Below are 16,684 nucleotides of genomic sequence, written 5' to 3' on the forward strand. Positions count from 1 at the left end.
TTCATTCTGGCCCGCACGGTGGCCTAGTGGTTAGCCTGAAGGCCACACAGTCAGGAGATCGGGAAGACCTGGGTCTCTGTTGGGCATCTCTGTGTGGAGTTTGCATGTTCTCCCTGTGCATGCGTGGGTTTTCTCCGGGACTCCAGTTTTCCCCCACATTCCAAAAACATGCATGTTAGGTTAATTGGTGACTCTAAATTCTCCATGAATCTGAGTGTGAATGGTTGTTTGTCTATATGTGCCCTGCCATTGGCTGCCGACCAGTCCAGGGTGTACCCTGCCACTCACCCAAAGTCAGCTGGGATAGGCTCCAGCATACCCTAGTGAGGATAAGCGGCATAGAAGATGGATGGATGGATGTTTTTCATTCTAGTGCTGTCACAGGATTTTTATTAATTTGGGATCTTGGATAAGATCGACTTATTCTGGTTTCTTACAACATATTTTTGAAGTCAGCACTTGAACAGAAGTTGATTATACTGTTTTTAACTGCTAATGGTTCACTATGTGCAGACTCAGCCATGCTTGTTATAGCTTTAACTTGTATTGCTTCCCAGCCCCATGCTCAAACAATCCATCGGTTCCATTACTTATGTACACGACTTTAATGTATTTTCAAAAGGTACAAACATGGAATTATTTAGACTATTCAACAGCAAACTAGAGAACATATTCCATCTCATCTCCATCTCATAAGAGCCAGGCGTCTTCTGTGATCGTCTGATGGCAGAGCTGCTTCCTCTGTGTGTCTCTATTATTTAATTATTTAACAGCTGCCGCCTTGCCAGAGGTTGTGTGCGGTCCTCTCAAGTCTGCTGATATTCTTTCACGATTAGAACCAGCATCAACATAAACATAACCGCAGGGTGCTCGATGATGTGTGACAATAAGGTCCATGTGGAAATTGCCGAGGGTTTGTTGACTTTTTAAAACGCCACTGTCTTGTCAATAATTCATGAACAACATAACGAAATACAAATGTACATAGTTTCCGGACAAGCATGCTGAGCGTCAAATGAATTCTGTCTCTGCGCACCTTGCTTTTGAAAGATATAGATTTTAAAAAATGTTTCTATTTTATGGCTAGTTGAGACGGCCTTCTTTTTAAAAGACTGCATTGATTTTAGTGGTCTGTTGGGGATGCTGTACACCAGAAACATTTTTATTACTTTTATTTTTATTTTTGAGACTCCTCTCGCAAAGCAAAGTGTGGCTCATGCAAATGACTAGGTTTGTTGGACGCATATCTTCTCCAAGTAACTGTGCGTGAATCCCTGTTTCAAAGTACGACATTTCATGCTGAGGCTGTCAAAGATCAAGCTGCTCATTTTCATGCACAATCGTATACAGTAATCCCTCATTTATCGTGGTTAATTTGTCCAGACCCAACCGTGATAAGTGAATTTTCACGAAGTAGGATTCCTTATTTGTAAATCAATTATTTTTGTAGTTCAAGCATAGAAACGTCTACAACATTCTAATTATGGTTTTAACATTGTAGAGCCCTCTAGACATGAAATAACATTCCTATCGTCACCTTCGATCCATCCATCTTGTATGTCGCTTATCCTCACGAGGGTCGCGGGGGTCTGCTGGGGCCTTTCCCAGCTGACTTGGGGTGAGAGGCGGGGTACACCCTGGACTAGTCGCCAGTCAATTGCAGGGCACAAATAGACAAAAAAACATTCACACTCACATTTATACCTATGGACAATTAACAATTAACCTAAGATACATGTTTTTGGAATGTGGGAGGAAACCAACATGCTAACCACTAAGCCACCATGCGGCTACTCACCTTTAATAATAATAATAATACATTTGATTTATAGAACACTTTCCAAAAACTCAAAGATGCTTTACATGGTAAAAGCAAACAAATACACGTGTACAAAATAGCAAAAATAACAGTAGAAAGTGAAAACCAAAAAGCAGAGTTCAGAACAGATAGTGAAAAGTGCATACAAAAGACATGACTAAGAGATTGCAATGTGATGTATTACTAAATAAGTCTGCCTCTTGGCCTGCCAGGTCTGACCGGCATCCTGCCCCACAATTGGAGCCAGCTCACCACCAGGTGGCGATTGTTTGACACCTCCGCCCCTCTCTTCACTGGAAATACTTACTGAAATACTTTTTGAGGTTAAGGTCTGAAGAACACCTAAAAGGATAACCCTGATTTTTGTACATGAAGTTGTATGACATCCCCAGCACTGTAGTGCATCATCAGTGACTTACCCCCCACTTCGTCCTGTGAGCTGAGTTGTGGTGGGATTTTGGTGATGAGGAATGTAGTTCCGGTTAGGTGATGGGGCCACTGCGTGCAAAAGAGGAATACATTTGCATCACAAAAATGCCTCTTCACAATCGCTCGGCATTACTTTCTCTCCCGTCATATCACTGCGCACTGTGTTCCACAGTGTTCACATGCACGGATGAAGACGTTATGACTGGTCTTTGTGTGAAACATGGACAGGCGACAGGCTTTATAACCTCTTCCAGACTGATAGATCTCTGTTACTTTCTTTCTGGGGGAGAGCCATTACTTTTTAACACAGGCCCATGTACTTTGGGATTTTTTTTCTCTCTTTTAATAATAAAAATCTTAATTTCAAAACTGCGTTTTGTGTTTAGTTGTGTTGTTATTGACTAATATTTAAATTACCGTAAAGCACCGTGTATAAACCGCACCCGTGTATTAACCGCACCCCCATTTTCAAGCTCACGGCGGGGAAAAAAAATGTTTAGTTCATAAATGCTTGCTAAGTCTTTCACCTCAAATCAACATGCGTGAAGGTACTAAGCAATTTCAAAAAGAAGAAGAAAGGAGAAATCTGCCGTCCATCAATTCATCTGCAATGGAATTCATGTAAGAAAAGTTTGCCGTCAATTTTCCGATGATGTCCGCTCTCCAACGCCGGATGACTGACTCGTCCACACCGTGCTGCCGTCCTGCTGCCCGGTTCCCAAACTCTTCTGCATACCGGCAGACGGAGAGTTTGAATGCTGCGGTGAAAGATCGTCGTGGCATTTTGAGAGGGCACAGGCCCGGTCACACCGCCCGAACTTTGCTGCAGCGTCCCTTGAACGGTAGGAAGAGGGGGCCGAATTTCGACACCGCTCGTCACAAAATGGGAAAAAAAAAAATAGAAAACACGGGTGTTGTCCTAGCGGTGCACCACTGAAGCCGGCGTTGCTTTAGCCTTGATTTAACGGTAGCGAATGTTGATTTAGCGGTGACGCGAGCGGTGATAGAGCGGCGTTCTGCGCATGCGGATCAGTTATCCATGTATTGTACATAACACAGCATTGCTTCAGTGTGAATTTGAATAAACTCCAACGTTGTATTGTATTTTACATTGGAAGCTTAGGTTAGCTTCAGTGTATATAGAGATCGTTTCACTGTGTAAAAATACAGACAGCCGTCAGATAAGTTAGTTGCATACACTTGCATTTTCAGCAACTGTACAGCAGAGGGTGCTAAAGTCAAAGCAACTGTCTGACCCACATACGACTATTCTAAAATGGACTTGTAGTCAATTTCTGCGTCTGGTCACAGACCTGTCATCGTGTATAAACCGCACCCCGATTTTTTGCTTCTTACCAGTGGAAAAAAAGTGCGGTTTATACACGGTTTGATGATTTGAAACATTTAAGTGCGACAAACACACACAAAAATAAGAAATCAGGAAGGGGGCAAACACTTTTTTATATAAATGACTTTTTTTTTTATCCTTCTCACGGGCAGTCCTAGATAGATAAATAATAGATGTCTTTACCTTGTGCACATGAACTCTATGATATCCTCAGTCCCTTGCTGTTTGATGCCAGGATGCAACCTAAGAAGGGATTTAGTCTTCTCAGACTTGAGTCTAGATTGTCAAGTTTGTCAAGACTAAGCTTTTTTGAAGCAATTTATCCACCACCTCGACTGCGACCATGAGTAAATATCTAGCTTTTATTTCAGGTAGACAGGTGTAAAGAGGGGACTTAAGTGCAAAGGCTCTACCTCATCAGGCCTAATTCATCACATGGCTGCACACAGTGCGGTAACACTGCATCTGTTTCTCTTTGCATTGCATGCTGCCAGTAGCTCATAACATCTTTTGTTCGTGTTGTCATGGTAATCACTCCTGCAGCACACTATAATGACTTTGCATAACTTTTGGATTAATGTACTAAATAATTCAAACAAAATCATTATCTTTAGTTATTACATTGCAGGTCAGTGCTTTTTAGTATTGTGTTTAATGCATTACACTCATCCTGGTGGGTGCTATGGAGCATGTACAATGCAGTCACTGATTGCTCTGTTCTTTATCCTCATCTTCTCAGTCAAGTATTAGTTTCTCTATGAATTCTGTCTGTGCCCAAACTTCGAGTGGAGTGCATAGTGCATCTGTATATTTGCTTTTTTTGTGCCACTGCAGAAAAAAAAGCCTTTGTACCATTCTTTCAGTCTTGCACTGCCTTGTGTGTGTGTGTGTGTGTGTGTGTGTGGATGTCACACAGTTCTGGCACTGCATCAGCATAACATGAACAAAAAATATTGACCTCTTTCTGGTTGTAGTTTTCGGTTGCATCACATATAACTTCTTTGTGTGACAAAACCTTTATTCCTAAAGAAGTACCTCCAGAATTGTATCACGTGGCAAATGCCTGTTTTGGTGTTTGCCTGCATGCTGGGACATAGGTGGGACGAACAATAATTATTTACAGCACAGATCACCACTGTGAACTGCGCTGTAATTGGAAACTCTATTGAAGCTGTAAATACACCACACTCTTCCTTGTTGTCACAGTAGGAGCCTGTTGTTCCCCCTCACACACGCGCGCACATTTGGCCTACTGCAGCCATTATTCACCTGGCTTACTTTGGAGGGTTGGTAACACAAATGGCCCCCAAATTAGCAAGAGAAAACTGCACAAAGAAACAAGATGCCAATAGTGAAGGAGACATTTTGTGTCATTCTCAAGTTCTGTTCATGCTACCCAGGCTGACTTAGAGCAGTGTAGGGTCGATAGAACATCAGCAAGTGGTGCTGAGGAATGGCCAGCAACACATCTTGTTTACGACGTCGTGAAAGTAAATGGATTTGTTTGGACCCGTACCTAATTTGAAATGCAGTAATGAAGCAGTCTGTTACAATGCACATTCCTGTTCTCAAACACCGTGCAGCAATAGGGTGGGGTCTTGCATGGGTCTGGGCCATTATACCACATATGGACAAATCAGATGCACATTTATGGTTGATGTTTTTAAGCAGTCGCTTAAGTGTTGCTTATGGTGTGAGGTCACACTTTGCAATGGATCACAGTGTGGGGATCTGTGATATCAGATTTTGGAAGAGAATTGCTTTGGTTTCACCATGTGAAATATTTTGATGAAATAATTGTATATTTTACTGAGCCATGCTCAAAATGTAAATGTTATATTGTGCCGTGACTGCTGTCATTCTCTGGTACTGATGTGTCTTTCTTTGATTCACAGGTTAACAGGATTTAGCATTCCTTCACCTGTTACCAGTTCAGGCTCAATTTTTTCCCTGCGGCTTACCAGTGACTTTGCAGTAAGTGCTCATGGATTTAAAGCATCTTATGAAGGTAAGAACAGTATCCGTGTCTTCCATTTGTATCACATGAAAGAAAAAAAAAATGGTGTCAATAGATAGAATGGGATTCTTTTTGGCTGCACTTCAGAAAATCGGTCATCATTTGGAGGGATGACAAGGTTTGTGATCATACTTCTTCCACCTGATTTCCTGTTGGAACCCCACTGTTGAGTTATAGAAACACGAGGTACCTCAATTAAGTCAATTAATCTGATGTTTTCCAAATCAACACATCAACCCCCCAAGTCCTGAACTTTTTCTCCAGCTCCAGAGGTGCATCTGAAATTGCATGGCAGATGGCAAAGGGAATTAGTTGAACTAATGGATGTAGCAAGTTATGTGTGCTGAAGCTGAGCGGAGTGTAGTGGGGAGCTGTCGAAATATGAATTATCCTTCCGTGACCATCTTGCTCACACATTCCGCTGTACTACTTTTTATGAATCTGTATCCTTCTATGTTTTCTCATAATACAGTTTTAAATGTTTTCAACTCAAGCCTTTCCTTCACCTTGGATATTACCTTCTCACTATTTCAGACATTCTGCTGTTGTTCGAGAGAGCCTGATCTGTTTGTTTGTTGGACTAAAAGGCTGACCTCATCCACAAGCCTTACTGCTCCTCACTCCCATGATGCTCCTTTTTCTTCCATTTTTACACTCTGCTCATCCTCCCACCTGCACTAGACATGACGGGTGCAGGACCTCTGCTCCTCATCTGGCCATTAGTTGTTTCCTCCTCCTCCTCCTCTGTCTCCTCTCTGTCTTAGTGCTCGCTCATTTTCTTGCATGTGCCATCTTAGAGAAACGGAGTTTATTCAACCTTTACTTTGTGCAATATAATCCAGTCATTGATTGTCCTTATTATCTTTTTTTTGCGTGTTAGGTATAGAAGCTGAATCCGCTCGGTCGCTCACAGCTATCATGAACCTCATCATTATTTGTTAATGGCCAAGTGTTACAGCAGCAACATGTAAATATTTTAAAAGCATTCTCAGCAGGAACTGAAACCTCCACTTGCACCTCCCGTGAAATAGTGGCGCTATTATGTTCAACAGCAATACTAACCCATTGTGAGGCTAACTTCATCTTATTTCACAAGTGCACCTTCAGTCGACCTTCTTGTGGTTTAATTACATACCGATCAATACCAGATAGCAATAATACAAAGTAATATATTGTAGCACAATCCTAAAAGAAATTAATTGTAATTCTGAGACTAGATTGCTTTGATGTCTATTTTTTTTAACCAAAGGACAACTTTATTGCTGTTTACAGCATTTCAAATTCCAGTACATACCAATAAATTACCACAGTTTCTGTTATGCTGCTAAAGTATGACAGTATAACGTATATATTCATAGGTCTCTGCTGCAGCATCTTGTGACTAAAAATGTGTGATGCTCGTAGACAGGACAAGCTTATTGAATCATGGATGCAATTAAGTGGATTTTAATGTGTGTGCATGTGAAGGACAGTCAAGGACAATGCCAGATGGAATCTCATTTCTCAAATGTCCTGCCAGTCTTGCATCAACTATGGTGTTATGCAGAAACACCCATTTCGAAACCTAAGAGTAACACTTAGGGGCCTTGCAATGGTCAAATTATATCTTGGAACAAAAAAGGCGGTATTGTTTAAGACAGCCAAATAATGACTTCTAAGGTCTCTTGTTGATTTGAAAGTGAGCAGTAGGTGGTACCTGTGCTCAGGAACTCTGCCTAAATTGGTAAAAAGCTCCCTGCATGCCCTTGTTGAAGGTTGAGTGTATGTGAGTGAAAATATTTCTATGCCTGTCTCAGCCTACCTCAATGCCATTTCACCGTACCACTTTTAGACAAGACTTTAAAAAGACCGACACAAAACATAATGTATTATTTTCTAGGGGAATATTTCATTTAGCTCTCTGTGGCAATGCACAACCTCCAGCTCCCTTTCCTTGTGATGAAAAAACATGAGTTGAGTCAGTCATCTTTGCCTTGCCAACCAGTCCACTCGGAAGCCAAAGCTTCGCTCTGCACATGCCGCACCTGTGGGGAAATGTGTGCTGCTTGTGTGCTCACAAACACCAGCACTCCGTCAAAATTCCATCGTCTTCAAAGACCAACAGAGTTGTTAGATACACAGAAGAAATAAATAGCTCAGCCCCTGAGAAATCTCTCACCCAAACTACCTCATTTACTAGTTCACATAAGTCACTCGTCAGTGCGAATAGGATTATTGCAACACTGCCTGACGCTGCATATAAAATGGAACCATGTATAAAAACAATTAGATGAAATGAAAAAAACTCCATTATATAGTATATGCTAATTTTGTTGTATTAGAGAGGGCCATCACTGCTGTAAAATTGCTTCGCAGCAGGTCAGAAGTGAATTGGGCTGCCCAGTAATTAATTGGCTGTGATAAAACAGCATAAAACAGTGAATTTTAAGTGTAATCCCAAAATAGCATTTAATATTTGGACAATGATAAGGTTGTAATTGTATTCAATTCAAGAGCCCATGACGTGGGATCATATGTGTCAATAAAACCTAAAGCAAAAATAAGCATGACAATAAAAAATGATTGATATCAGTTTTACTACATGTGTAATACTCATCCAGTCACCCTTAGATACTTTCTAGCCCTTTGGGAAAGAGGTTCTACGAAGATGCTTGCTAGCTTGTAGAGCCCAGTAACCTGCATGAGTTCATAATTACAATCCAAAAAAGGTAGTCGCCAGAATTTTTAAGTTGTTTTCTGTGTAGACTATTTCATTTATGAATTGACCTACCATCAATTGCAATAATAAATGATACCTTGTCGGTAGGGGTACACAAAATTCTCGGTTCGCTACGTACCTCGGTACACAAGTCGCTTGTGCTTTATTGTTAACTTTATTAAAACTGAATACCACAGCAGTTTGCTCTTTTTTTCTCATTGTTTGAATGCTAAAAGTACATATTTAGAAATATATACAATTTAAAAAATTAAGGGGTTTTAGGTCGGAACGGCAAAGCATTTGATCGTTTTAGCCTTGCATCCACATGGAAATGACCTTCTGGGTTTCTAGGTTATACTAGGTTATACTCCATAAATTATGTGTGGTCGTAGATCGGCTGCTATCAAAACTCCATTGGCATTGGTTATCTCTTGAACGGGAACATCATGGTCAGGGAAATTCTATTTCTTTTTATAGGATGACGATATTATAGTTTGCACCAAACTGCTCCTTCCATTAACGTTCAAACTCGGGTGGTGTCGCTTTAGATGCGTTAGCATGTTAGATGTGTTTTTGTTGTTCTGCAGTCAGCACACTGCTATTGTCTTGTCTACTTGTTTATTTCCATCTTTGTACTAAAACTGGAGTGTTCCCAAATAGGTAACTTGGGGTTTGTGAGTGGGTCTTCTAGCTCGTCAGGCTCACTTGTCATGTTGTGAATGTGACGCTGTACAAAGTGGAAATGGAAATTCACTGGGACGTCCTCCGCTCCTAATAGATATTTTCAATGGTACAGCTCGCAAACACTGAGTTAAAATACCTAACCTAAAATCGCGTATGGAATCGGTCGACACAAATGCAGCCCTACTTGCCGTCATCATCGTTATGCTTGGTGTCAGCACTTGGTTTATTCAAAGCAAGTAACAATACTTGTTTTGACCATGACTTCATCATCTTTATTAAAACTAAATGAATGAAGCTGCAAGTAGTGAAGCAGCCAGTTGTTAAAAACATAAATAAAAGGTGTTTTCATTGATCATTTGGACGATGTAGTGTTGACAGTGCATTAAAAATAAGAGGGTGCTTTGCATAAAAATCTCACATGGTCTTCAGCTTTTCATTGTTCAGTGACAATATCAATACATGATACTGGTGCTGTAAGATATAACAATATTATTTCTTGCATTGCCAGCAATATTAATTGAACGACCTTCTGTAGTTGATGTTTTACTTCTACAATGACCACCCTTATCCTCACCAAATTATTTAGATAGCAGCACAGCCTGCAAATTAACTTAAAATCTGAGAAATTACTTCTGACTTTCAATACACCAAAGGGCAATGAGTCAGTTTAGTATAATTACAGCTGGGATGCATCTATCACTTTTTAATTAGTGACCCGGGGTGAGTTAGTCCAACATTTGCTTGCACAAGCAGGCCTTTTCTTTCTGTCTGTAGCCCTCTGAAGAACAAAAACAGCTGTAAAGCAATTATTATGTTAAAAAAAAAGATCTAAATCAGCGTAAATCTTTTGAAATGATGCAGTCGGTATGTTCTAAGTCAGAGAACCAGCAACTGAAATGATGTACCCTCCACCCTCCAGCCGCTTATTCGCACTGGACTCTCGGGGGCTATGCTGGAGCCTATCCCAGCTGTCTTTGGGCGAGAGGCGGGGTACGCCCTTGACTGGGAACGATGAACCTTTCAAATTAAAACTACATGCAACTAAGCCTGTCACAATAATCGACAAATCGATTAATCGAACGATAAAAAAAACAAAGTTGATCATTTTGCCGGCCTCGATAAATGTGCTTGTATGCGTGTTAGGGTTGGGCATCGAGCCTCGAGCATCGATGGGAAACGCGACTAACACTGCGATTCTCCCGGGATCGTTCACATTTTTCATTTAAATTCTTAGATTCGATGCTTAGGTCACAAATTGCCGCGAACATCAACGAAGAAGCCGGCACGCACTGACAAAGAAGAATCCCGGCTTTTTTTTACTTTTTTAGCAACTGTCAAGACGCCTTTGCAACCCACAGAACATACTTCCGGACCTTCAAAATAAGAGCTTTGTTGGCTACATCCTGTTTATATAACAAAATAAGGGTGTCATAAAGAATTGCTCACACCAACACTGAGGCAGCAAACAAAGTATAGTAGTGCTGAGTGATAAGTTGTTTGATTGTGCATGTTTAAATGGCTGCAGCATCACACACTAACACATAAACAACAGCATACAGGGACTTTTTTTCATGAACTTTTCAAAAGTGAACATCTTTTGTGAAAGTGTGCTCCTTCTTGGATTCGAGAATAGTTAGGAACCGGAGTGGAAATAAGGATTTTGAACCGGAATTGTTTAAATTCAAACGATGGCCAACCCTAATGCATGTTTGTGTATATGTGGAGGCGGGGCTACGAGTGGGTGGATACTCTACAGACAGAGTGCTAGCAGCAAGTTAGCAAGCAATCTCTAACATAAATGAAGGCACAAAAGCGATGGTTTCTAAGCCGAAAGCCACAGCCCCAGTGTGGAGGTGCAGCAGAGCCTTCGTCCCGACAGTCAACGCTTACTGAGGCGTTTGCTCAGCAAACAAATATAAACGAAACCGCACAAAATGTTGCACGCTCACAGACAGTCACTCACGACATTGCAAAAGAAATGCAACCTTTCAATATGGTTGAAAAGCCAACATTTGGGGAAATGTTAGAAATGTTTGACAGTACAAATTGCCTGGGAGAACGTACATGTACTTATAACAAACTGCAATTCATGAACTGTATAACCAAGTGAAAGAAGACGTGTTGAAGGACATCAGAAACATAGCATTTTTTACTCTGCCACCACAGATATGTGGTCCAGCTCAAATATGATCCTCTACATTAGTTTAACAATGCACTACATAACTGTGTGTGTGTGTGGTTTTTATTGGAGTGTTTTTTTTTTTCTTAACAGAGACAGAGTCTATTTTTTATTGTTTTAGGTCATGATTGTGATTTTTTTTTAAGTGCAGTTTTTTGAGACATTTTATTTTCATTTTGTTGTTTTTGCCTTTTTTTGTTTGCTTAATTTATTTAAAAGCGCTTGACATTCCAGTTACAATGTTAAATGCTCTTGAGAAATTAGTTTAGTGCTTTGGATATGATGTACTCTCATTATTATGCCATATGATTAATGAAAAAATGGTCTCAAAAACTGTTGTCAATAATATCGATTATCGACAATAATTTGTGGGAAAATTATCCTTCAGCAAAATGTATTATCATGACAGGCCTCCGTGCAACTGTGTTTTATTTATGTATGTGAATTCAAATGTTAAAGTGGCTACCATAATTTCCGGTACTTTACAACTTCAGTTTAGTTTAGTTAGTGAGCACGAACTAGACTAGACTTTAGTGGTTTTAGTTAGAGGATGAAGACGGCTATGAATGACTTTTCTGGTAGGCTACTGTTTAGCTAGCTGTGTTGCACGCACAGTTCATTCCTGTTTGGGGAAAAAAAAAAAGTACTTTTTTAATGAAAAGTTTAAGAAAATCTTTTTGTGCAACATATATCTATGTACTAAATATCCCATGTTACGACATGGATATATAGACCTATATACTGTATGTACATATATTTTTTTCCTCTTTAAATTTAGTGGTCATGGTGTGCGCTATAGTCTGAAAATTACAGTAATCATAAGGTTATGTAACCTTTAAACGGTAGTACAGTACACTAAATCCTGAACAGTGTATATAGACAGATCAGATCAACATTTTTCACAACTTTTTCACAACAGTTGCAAGCATTTTAAATGTATTTTTCATCATGAATCTAATACCACACATTGAAAACTCAATGTTTCCAAATGTATTCGAATTAAAAGCAAACAAACAAACTCAAATATCACATTTACATAAACGTTTGCTCAGTCCTTGGGAATGATGCAACGCGTTTTGCACACTTGGGTTATTTTCTGACATTTCTCCAGCTCTGTCAGGTTGGATAGAAATCGTTGGTATACCTATGTCTAGAGATGTTCAATTGTGTGGGTGGGCCATTCAAGGACACGCATCGAGTTGTTTCATTCTGGCCCTTTTATCTTGGCTGTGTGCTTGGGGTCATTTGTTGTGTTGAGCAGTCTTGACAAGGTTTTCATCCAGGACATCCCTGTGCTTTTCTATGTTTGTCTTTCAACTGTGAACAGCCTCCCAGTTTTTGCAGCAAAAGTAATGCCTGGTTTCCGCTACACTACATAGAATTTAGGCCAAAGCTTGGTTTCATCAGACCTGAAAAAGGAAAAGCAAACTCTGGCTTTCATGCGTCTTGCACTCAGGAAAAAAAAAAAAAAAAAAACATTCATGAAGCCCCACCGTCCCAAAGGTCATATTGATGGACGTCTTTTGGACCTTTTTGGAACTCTCTCCCATTCCGCACTAAGGATGCATACAGAAACTTGGTTATTATAATGGCACCAGTGTGGACGTAAATGGTAGGAACTGGACTGAAAATCTAAGTAGCTATCGGTGCCACATTTGGGTACTAAATGAATGCAGACTCAGCCACCTGCAACAAGTGCTTGAAGGTGACATTGTACAAGTAACGTGTTGTTAGTAAACAGAGACACAGAGTCTGATGGTCTTTTTAAACATCATTTACCGACCTTAACGCAGCAACAGGTTTCGCCATCGCTCTCCACAACAACACAACACTTCCTCATTATCCGCTAATCACTCACGACATGAGGCGTATTCACCAACAACATAGTTCTGAACGTCGACATTGTAACACAAGCAGGTCATTTTTCTTGCAGATCCTCTGTTCTGTATTGCTATGAGGTAGGCAGTGATAATTATGACCATTTTTTTGTAGGTTTTATATGTAGGTATTCGGTAAGTAGGTAAATATTTCAATGACTATTCTGTTCAACAGGTACACTCCTGATCAAAATCTTAAGACCAGTTGAAAAATTTCTAGAATTTGAATTTTGCACATTTGGATCTTAATGAGGTTTTAAGTAGAGCTACAATATGCAAAAACAAGAAAGGGGAGTGAGACAAAAAGCATTTTGAAAAAGTAATTTATTGAAAACACAATTGAACTGAAATAGACTGTTTATAAGCTGATCAAAAGTTTAAGACCATCGCTCAAAAAATAACAAAAAACTCTCCAAACCAGAGCAAAAGAATGTTCCCAGTAGGACTCAGTAATGAGTAGCTCCACCGTTCTTGTTAACCACTTCAAAAATGTGTTTGGGCATGCTTGATGCGAGTGTTTCCAGGAGGCTAGTGGGAACGTTGCTCCAAGTGGTGAAGATGGCTTCACCAAGGGCATCAACTGTCTGGAACTGATGGCCATTTTTATAAACTACCCTTGTCATCCATCCCCAAATGTTCTCTATGGGATTTAAATGAGGGGAACATGCAGGATGGTGTTCTCCCTGAAGAAGTCCTTCATCAAGCGAGCATTGTGGACTGCAGCGTTGTCCTGTTGACAAACCCAGCTGTTACCACACAGACGAGGGCCCTCAGTCATGAGGGATGCCCGCTGCAACATCTGCACGTAAGCATTCGCCGTTTGACGACCCTGCACCACCTGAAGCTCCAGTGTTCCACTGAATGAAAAAGCACCCCAGATCATGATGGACCCCACTCCACTTTGCCGGGTCGAAAACATCTCGGGTGGGATCTCCTTGTCATGCTCAATCTCACTAAGATCCAAATGTGCAAAATGCAAATCCTAGCAATTTTTAAACTGGTCTTAAGATTTTGATCAAAAGTGTATGTGACAAAATTTCGTCCAAAATAAAAATGCATTGTTTTTGGAGAAAATGTGGATGTTTTCCAAGCAGTTTTCAAAGCACCAGCACCATTTGTAAAGTTCAAAGATTTGGCACCGGTATCGGATAATATGCAAACGATACACAACGCTATTCCCACAGGGTCTTTGAGGTACTTTGAAGTGCCCTGGTTGTCCCAAATGTCTGCCTTTTAGGAATGACAGAGTTCACATATTTTGCAGCCTTGCCCAGATATGTCTCTTGCCACAGTCTCGCCTCAAACCTCATATAGTTTCTTCCACCTCCTAACTTCGTTTTCTAAATCGTGTCCCGTCAAACAGTTTGAACACAGTTGGACACCAATCAAGGTGTGCAAACATCCAAAAGATGATCAGTGAGTTAAATGTCAAGTGTCACAGTCAATCATCTGAATTTGTGTCTGTTTGATATTTCAGTTTTTCTTTTAAATACATTTGCAAAAAATGTATTTGAGGTGCTGGGTTTAGATCTGTAGTTGCAACACGACAAATGTGGTAATGTTGAAGAGGGTCTATTGCCAATGCTCATTATTCACTGTAAATGTGTGTGACTTTTTTTTCTGAAGTTGTTCAAATAAACAAGCAAAAAACACTGCTTATGGTGATATTAGGAACAGTTGTCTAACAAAGATGCTTGATGTAAATGAGATCTGCTGACTGCAAAACATATGGCTCACATCTTTCTCATACTCGTCAAACCATCCAATGAACCATCTGGTAAATATTATTTCTTGCCTCTTATTTGTCCAGGTTTTTCTTTATCACCTGTCCGTGTATCTTCAATACTTATACAGTGTCCGAAGATACGAAAGTGTAGAAACACGACAGGCGAAGAGCTGTGGTTGCACCCCTGTGAGGTCCATTTTTTTCACTTTTAACAAGAGCTTCATGTTGTATGCTCACGCTGACAGCGTTAGCATGTAGTTTAGTAATTTAATCTGTTGGTCGGTTTAATATAATGTAAACATGTTTATGAAATATTTCTAGAATGTCAGGGGTTTAACAGTGTTGTTTTTGGACATCATTTTTCTAGATGGACAACCATCGGTTTATGTTATTACCATGAATTTCTGAATTACATTTCACGCTAACACAGCTTGTAATATTTGTCAGAAGAAATACTCATTGTTCAGTCCACATAACAACAGATGACAGGACATCTCCATCTTCAAAGCTATTTAGCATGAACGTTGTGCAACAACAAAGCACCGCAATTATAAAAGGCAAGAGATCCATCTAACAGATGTCATTTGTTCAGTGATGAATAATCATTAATAAAAAGCTCTGGTATTCAATTAGTGCACTAGTTGTGTTTTCTCATGATACATCATGCTAATGTACATTGCCTTTTTTCCCTGACCATTAAGGTTGAAGTGATGTTTTTCTAATGGTGAGAGATGAAGTCAATGCAACCATCATGTAATCCTTTTTAACTGTTTTTTTTGGTTTTTTTCTGTCTCAATTTTTCAGAGCTCAGGAGCAGCTCTTGTGGAAACCCAGGAGTTCCACCGAAAGGCATACTAAATGGAACTCAGTTCAATGTAGGGGCAAAAATCCGTTACAGGTGTATTTCTGGTTATATCCTGGATGGCCATTCGCTGCTCACCTGTGTCACGAATGCAGCTGGGGTGTCAGTGTGGGACTTCCCAGTGCCAATCTGCAGAGGTAAGATTGTTGTTCCCCTCTTTTTCTATTACAGATTTATTTAGTCTGATGTGAATCCTCAAGGGCAACAATTTGGTGGTGAGATGTAATGCATGCTGTTGGTCAATATATGTGTACTGTACAGTATATTGTCCTTCCTGCTACATTGTAGTTGGAAAATTGCTCCCTCACGCTATTGCGGTTTTTCAAAAGTTAATTAAGTCATAAATGATCGCAATTTCTTTGTTGACTCTGGCCGATTATTCAGTGTGAAGGTGGTACGTTTTTGCCTGCTTATTTTGTCTTTCTTCTACGGAATGATTCCATATTCTTCCTCACTCGGTTTCAAACCCATTCTCATGTTTAGGATAAATTGGAGGCTAACTAGTTAGCTCAGGATACAGTATTGCTATGTTTAAATGGACGGCCGTCTCTTGTGTTACTTTAGAGCTGCCATAGCCTGCTACATGCAGTGCGCAATGTGATGTAAACAAAGCTAGCAGTACTGTCGGAGTGTACGTCTACGTATGGCAGATGCATGTCAGACTGGCGTGACTATATCAGTCAAGTGACAAATGTCATCGTGAGAATGGATGATAGGCTGATGGCAATCATTTTTTTAATGCCATGCCCGATCAAGCCACATTATGTTTGCGATACTACAACAACAAGGAACTTTGCCAATGCTAAGGGTGAGTTATTATGTCTTATTATTGCTTGTCATGTCCACTATATTAGGTAATACGAGTATAAAAGTGACTATATGGGCTCTAATAAGGTCAAAAAACATTTTTGAAGGTCATAAACAGGTTTTCTATTCTCCAACTATGAAAGTATTTAATATAGAATCCTACTTTGCGGAAATTCACATATCGCAGTCGGATCTGGAAGCAAATTACCGCGATGAACGAGGTACAACTGTAATCCTG

The 16,684-nt window shown here is 40.1% G+C and overlaps 1 protein-coding gene across 6 annotated transcripts in view; it reads left to right on the forward strand.

Annotated features, from left to right (window-relative positions):
* Positions 1-16,684, forward strand: part of LOC129185423 (CUB and sushi domain-containing protein 3-like) — a 307,190-nt gene that overhangs the window by 50,622 nt on the left and 239,884 nt on the right. For all 6 annotated transcript variants that reach the window (XR_008572067.1, XM_054782498.1, XM_054782497.1 and 3 more), the window contains exons 3-4: positions 5,492-5,604; positions 15,582-15,776. Coding sequence is in view for 5 of the 6 variants with exons in the window: in XM_054782498.1 (XP_054638473.1) it covers positions 5,492-5,604; positions 15,582-15,776 (308 nt within the window). In the remaining variant the exon portion in view is untranslated. The remainder of the gene's footprint in view (positions 1-5,491; positions 5,605-15,581; positions 15,777-16,684) is intronic.

This window comes from Dunckerocampus dactyliophorus, chromosome 7 (assembly GCF_027744805.1).
Source record: "Dunckerocampus dactyliophorus isolate RoL2022-P2 chromosome 7, RoL_Ddac_1.1, whole genome shotgun sequence".
Taxonomy (NCBI): Eukaryota; Metazoa; Chordata; class Actinopteri; order Syngnathiformes; family Syngnathidae; genus Dunckerocampus; species Dunckerocampus dactyliophorus.